Source organism: Lathyrus oleraceus, chromosome 5 (assembly GCF_024323335.1).
Source record: "Lathyrus oleraceus cultivar Zhongwan6 chromosome 5, CAAS_Psat_ZW6_1.0, whole genome shotgun sequence".
NCBI classification, from domain to species: domain Eukaryota; kingdom Viridiplantae; phylum Streptophyta; class Magnoliopsida; order Fabales; family Fabaceae; genus Lathyrus; species Lathyrus oleraceus.
In genome coordinates this window covers 428,725,049-428,731,780 of record NC_066583.1, presented here as the reverse complement: position 1 = coordinate 428,731,780, position 6,732 = coordinate 428,725,049, and the positions used below count along the sequence as shown (strand labels likewise).

At 40.0% G+C, this 6,732-nt stretch overlaps 2 protein-coding genes across 2 annotated transcripts; both read left to right on the top strand.

Moving 5' to 3' along the window:
- The first annotated feature begins 2,695 nt into the window (after positions 1–2,695).
- On the top strand, positions 2,696–3,442 carry LOC127081151 (uncharacterized). Its single transcript, XM_051021433.1, has one exon. The coding sequence runs from the start codon at positions 2,696–2,698 to the stop codon at positions 3,440–3,442; it is 747 nt and encodes a 248-aa protein (XP_050877390.1).
- Positions 3,443–5,300: 1,858 nt separating this feature from the next.
- Positions 5,301–6,146, top strand: LOC127081150 (uncharacterized). The gene is made up of 2 exons (XM_051021432.1): positions 5,301–5,670; positions 5,755–6,146. The coding sequence occupies exons 1-2, from the start codon at positions 5,301–5,303 to the stop codon at positions 6,144–6,146; spliced, it is 762 nt and encodes a 253-aa protein (XP_050877389.1).
- The last annotated feature ends 586 nt before the right edge of the window (positions 6,147–6,732 follow it).

Here is a 6,732-nt window from a genome sequence, read left to right as displayed (position 1 = left end):
TATAATTGTGGGAAGATTATGTCGATTTCATCGATTTAAAATCATTCAAACCAATTTCAAAAATAAATCACATATTTCTCGATTCAAAGTCGAGCCCATTTTCAAAACACCTTTGTAAGTCGATCACTTGTAAAAGCATCGTCATCAACCTCACATGGCTTACTCTTGGGCCTTCTTACAATGAGACCTATTCGGTTTTTATTAATCGATTAGATGAATTATTCACTAAGTAAATTCAATATATTCACAAAATACAAATTTGAAACCTCGATCCGACATCGAGTATTCTTTATTAAAAATTAAAATACCTAATCACAATCAAATATTATTTCACTTAAGAATAAAAGAGGAAATGGTTTTGAGTTTTCAACTCCTCTCCTCGATTATTTAAACACTAACTCTAGTACTTGATTAATCGAGTAATCATCATTTCTAATCCACTTAAGAACAAATAAATCAAATTCTTTTAAGATACGAAAAGGGAGATGACTTTGAGTCTTCAATTTTTCTCCTCGACTATTTGAATACAAGTTCTCTTACTTGGCTAGTCAAATATTTGTCGTTCCTCTACAAATCTCCAAACCCCGATTAAATCAAAATATTTTCACAGTAAGCTAAATGAAAAGGGAGTTGACTTTGAGTTTTCAACTTCACTCCTCAGTTGGTCGAATACGAGTTCTCTTACTCTGTCAGTCGAATAATTGTCATTCCTCCGCAAACATACAACTTAATCAAATCATTTTTTAACAAACTATACAAAAAAGGAGATGGTTTTGAGCTTTCAACTCCACTTCTCAAATGCTTGGATACGAGTTGTCTTACTCAGCCATCCAAGTACTTGTCGTTTATTCTAAAATACATCAACAATACACAAACCTATTTTTATAATCCCTCAGATGAAAAAGAAAGGGGTCTAGAGTCTTCTATTCCCTTTTCCGGATATTAGGATATGAGTTGTCTTACTCGACTATCCGAGTATTCGTCATCCTTTCAAAAACACCTTAACTATTATTAAATCCTTTTACAATTAAGGATGAAAAGGGAGATGGTCTAGAGCCTTCGATTCCTCTCCTCGACTATTAGAATACAAGTTATCTTACTCGAATATCCGAGTAATCGTCATCCAACAAAATGTCTCAACACATCAAACCTATATCTTTCTCGCCCTCGTGCGATCAAAACCAATCAAACAAAACGTCAAACATATTAATCCAACTTGTCACCCTCGTGCGATCAAAACTCTTTTCAGAAAGAACACTATTTAATCCTTTCTAATGCGCATAACAAACCAATGCTTAAGCCTCCACCGAGAGTAGACAAGCCAACGTTTAGCCTTTAGAACGCGATATAAATAGTTGTTCACTAAAAGACACCAACCAACCGTAGTTCCCCGAACTACGAGTGCTCTGATTTCCTTATTATACCATAAGGATACGTAGGCAGGAGATTGTTGTATCTTCGCGAGCACACTAATAAAAAACCTCCCCTTTCCCTTTCTGAGGTTCCCATCCAGTTCTATTTTTAATATATTTATAACCCGAAGAAAACAAACAATCTAAGTTAACACTCAAATCGCAAAATTGAACTAAAAGGTTCCCGTTGAGTACAACGGACGTGAAGGGTGCTAATACCTTCCCCTTGCGTAATCAACTCCCGAACCCGAATATGGTTGCGACGACCATTATTCCATTTCCTAAAGGTTTTATCGATATTTTCCTATCCCTTTGTTGGGATAAATAAAGTTCGGTGGCGACTCTGTTCGAACGTGATTTTTTCCGCGACCATCGCGAGGAATCGTATTTTTCGAGACGCGGCAGATGGCGACTCTGCTGGGGACTGGCTCCAAGCAAAAGAGAGTGAAGCCTAATTTAGTTCAATTGATGTATTGTGTGTTAATCTGTTTATTATTTATTCTGTTATTGTTATGTTGTCATAATTATTGTATTATTATTTTATTGGCTATGTCTTATTTGGGGCTTTCTGTTAATGGTGCTTTATGAGATAGGCTCTCTACCCGAGTCTGAGAAGAACCCTAAGTTTAAGTTGGTGGTTGCGTAGTGGACGCCCACAAGGAGCCTTCCTTGTTGGGAAGATACGAAGACCCCACCTAGAGGAGATTCTCTTGAGATATTATTGCCCGACGAGTTTTCGTCACGACGATAGTATTCTCAAGTTGGATCAATGACTCTAGGGACCTTTTAACCCATTATATTCTGCGGTTATGTAGTATCTACCTAAAAAGTCCCAGACTTATTGGGTTAATACGAAAGCCCCAATCAGATGAGATCCCTTAAGCGTATTACTACCTTACAGTGGTATTCCCAACCTCGATCTATGACTCTGAGAACCTTATTAGAACCTTGGACTCGAGAGTTGTGTAGTATGGACCCACTAGGAGTCTTCCTCTTTGGGACCATACGAGAGCCTTACCCAAACGAGACTCAGTTTAGGGATGTTATTGGCGGATGAGTTTTCGTCATGACAATAACTTTCCTAAATAGTAATTGATGACTTTGGGAACCTTTTACCTTTAGCATCCTCCCAAAAGGGTTTTGTTTAGTAACCAAGAATACCCACTCTCACGACCTGTACATTAACCTATATGTGGCACACATAACATCATTCATAACATAACATTCATATTATTTTATTTCCAAGGAATCTAAGTATCATGAGTTGCAGGAATTCAGGAAACATGGAATCAAGCAAAAGAAACGTTTACTCTTTCAAGTTCAAGGATCCCGATCTAAAGAGCTTACGTGACTTGGTCTCTCAGATGCACCCGGTATACAAAATCAACTTTGGGAAGAATTATGGCAATCTGTTCAGCATCCTTAACCAACGAGTGGACTATACAACTTTAATCACTTTGGGCCAATTCTATGACCTACCTTTAAGATGCTTCACACTCCAAGACTTCCAACTAGCACCAACGTTAGAAGAATTTGAGCGTCTTGTTAGGATTCCTATGAAGAACAAGCCACTATTTGAAGGGATAGATGAATCTTTGCCCCTTGAGATCATTGCTAGCGCGCTTCACATGGAGGAAAAGGAAGCAGAGGCTAACCTAGAGACCAAAGGGAATACCAAAGTATTTTCGCTAAGTTTTCTCTTGGAAAGAGCTCATACCCTATTAAAAGCAGAAAGTTGGGACGCTTGTTACTCTACTATTGCGTTAGCCATCTATGGCGTCGTCCTGTTCCCAAATATGGATGGTTTTGTAGACATGACGACTATTTGTGTTTTCCTTACTAGAAACCCAATACCTACCTTGTTAGCTGATGTTTACTATTACATAAGCCATAGGTACACTAAGAAGAAGGGAATGATTGCTTGTTGTGCTCCTTTATTATATCAGTGGTTTATAGAACATCTTCCAAAGGCAGGTGCTTGGATTGAACAGACAGATGTTAGTTGGCCTCAGAGATTGGGATCACTCTGATTTGAAGATCTCTCTTGGTATTCCAAAGAATACATCAACATGGATATCATATTCAGCTGTGGCGATTTCCCTAATCTACCACTTATTGGAACTCAAGGATGTGTGAATGCTAACCCGGTTCTATCACTCAGATAACTTGGCTACCCAATAGAAGGTCCTCCAGAGGCAAAATCTTTGGAAGCTTTCTTGTTACTCGACTTTGGGGTTGAAATCCTAGCTTGTTCCAACGAATCAAATAGGCTTGGAAGAATGTCAATCGAAAAGGGAAAGCTGATTTAGGGAGAGAAAATGGGATTACAAAAGAACCATATTTTCAGTGGGTAAAGGAAAGAGTGGAGATGATCAAAATGCCATTTGTCATTCGGACACCTATACCTCTTCCTGAACCTAAGCTCACCCATGTCCCTATTGAAGAAGTGGAGGAACTCAAGACCACCATGGCAAAGTTAGAAAAAGAGAATGAAGAGTTGCAGATAAAACTCCAACAAACCATCAATGAGAAAAACACCATGAAGTGGGAGCTTGAGAGAAAAGAGGCACAACTTCAAGCACATGTGGAAAAGTTCAATAAGGAAGAGCATAAGAGGAAAAAGATCAAAGTGGGATTAGAACAAGCTGACCATTATTTAGATACATTTAAGGGTCAACTACGACGAACTCATAAAGAATATCAAGACAATGAGCGTTGATGGCATCTAGCCACAAAGGAAAACAAGACGATAATGGATACACTTGTGGCTCAAATAAAAGAACTCACCAATTCTGTTCGTCATGCAAAGGTTGAAGTAGATCAGGAACACCGACTCAAGAACATAGCCACCGAAGCTTCTAGGGTTTCACCCATGATATGGAAGGAGAAGTGTCGAGAAGTAAGAGACGCAAAAGAGTCTGCCAGCTATTAGAAGAACCAGCTAGAGTCAATACACCAAGACAACTCTATATGGTTGAAGGAGCGAGACTATGTGATTGAAGATTATGAATCCTTTAAGAAAACCATAGACTTCTTGCAAGGAGATAGGGATAAGTTTCGTGCAAAGCTCGATGGGCTAGTGGGGTTCTGTAATTGGGCAACTAAAGAATTACCATGGAAGTTAAGAGACGCAGTCGAAGAATTGAAGGAAGATAGCACTCCTCCAGCCATAATCAGTTTCATTCTGCTCTGTAGAGGGTTACTGAAGAGATTCAAGGAGGAACTAGAAGAGCTTCAAGCCAGAAAGCCAGCAGTTTAATTTTCTTATGTCTTATATTTTTCCTTTAACAAGTGTATTTTTGAACTATGACCTTTTTCTGGACCCCTATGTTATGTACTTGAATGAATGATGTTTAAAATTACTCCATTTTTGTTATTCTAAGTATTCCTTGTTTTTGTCGAATTACTAACAACTAATGAAACTCGAATGATTCCCTGAAAATAAAATATGCATAACATTCGCATCTTCATTATGCATCACGCTTCATAAAAATTCAAAAAAAAACTTACCCAACCTTTTTACCCTTTATCCAGCCACACTGACTAATCAACACCGATACGAGACGCGAAGCAACTACAAGATGATGTTAGAACAAGTTGAGGCTAACCAGATTACCATGAGGACAAACATCAATACGATCCAAGAGAAAATGGATCAACTGTTGGAGACAATGCTCGCAATTTCTCAAAGAGAGAGGATTGAGGAGGAAGAAGCTAGGGCAAAAAGGAATGATAGCACACCAGGTCTACGAGGGTTACGTCCCCACCAAGAAGAGATTGGTTCAGATACCGGTAGGAAGCAAATGAGATGGGGATCGTGCAAAACCTTCTGATACATCTACTCATCATGGATCCGAAATTGGAGATGACCGGTACGATACTTTTTATATGCCTGATCTACCGAAGCCTAAGATACTTCCAGATCCTGCTGTAGATAGGCTCCGTGCCTTGGAAAAGAAGATCAAAGCCATAGAAGGAAACAAAATCTTTGGTGCCTCTGCCATTAACATGTGTTTGGTATCAAATTTAGTCATCCCGGCTAAATTTAAAACTCCTGATTTCGAGAAATACAAAGGACAGACTTGTCCAAGAAGTCACCTGGTAATGTACTTCAGAAAGATGGATGCTCATACCGAAAACGACAAACTACTCGTACACTGTTTCCAAGACAGTCTAAGTGGAGCATCTATGAGATGGTACATGAGCTTAGAACAAGGGCGGATTCAAAGCTGGGAGGATTTGGCTGACGCATTTCTCCGTCAGTACAAATACAACTTAGATATGGCACCCGACCGAATGCAGTTGCAAGGGATGGCTATGAAAGAAAGTGAGTGATTTAAAGAATACACCCAACGATGGAGAGAGTTGGCTGCTCAGGTAGAGCCACCACTGTCTGAAAAGGAAATGGCCGGAATATTTGTAGACACCTTGAAGGACCCATTCTTTGATAGATTGGTGAGTAGTGCCGCGTCCGACTTTGCACATCTAGTCACAATTGGAGATCGCATAGAGAAGGGGTTGAGGGATGGAAACATTCCAGGAGCTGTGGCATCCCCTAGCGCACCGAAGAAGTATTATGGAGGCTTCCCAAAGAAAAGAGAAGGTGAAACAAACGCCATATCCAGAAACTATAAAGGGAAGCAACAAGCTTCATATGGTCAAGTCGCCGCCGTGGTACCCATACCTTATCAACAGCTAATGCAGCAACAACAAATGTATCAACCACAACATTAGCAACATCATCATCAGCAAAATACCGCGCCCCCAAGGCAACTCAAGCCGAGACCTCCAAGAAGGCAACTTGATCCCCTACCAGTACCTTATAGCCAGATATTCCCATATCTGCAAAAGGAAGGCATTCTGACATTGAGAGAGTTAAAACCAACTGTTTTTCCATACCCACCCGGATACGATGCTAACGCCCATTGTGAGTTTCACATGGGAGCACCTGGTCATACCTTGGAGAATTGTTTTGCATTTCAAAACTGGGTACAAGACTTGATCGAAGTGAAAGTTGTCTCATTCACTCCAAGACGCCCGAACGTGAACACCAATCCTATGCCAACACATAAGGATGCTTCCGTCAGTGCCATTGAGGAGAGTGATCAAGGCAAATTGATCAGTAAGGTTGAAGAGATTCAAACCCCTATCACCTTGATAGGAGCACAATTGCTGAAGAGTGGTCTAATCCCGGAGGAACTAGTTGCTGAAGAGAACAATAAAGAGTTGAGGAATTTTATACAACAAATGCTGGATCGAGGCGAGTTACAGATAAATTGCCGTGGCAAGAGCAAGCGCCAGGAAGAGATGGTTGTGGTTG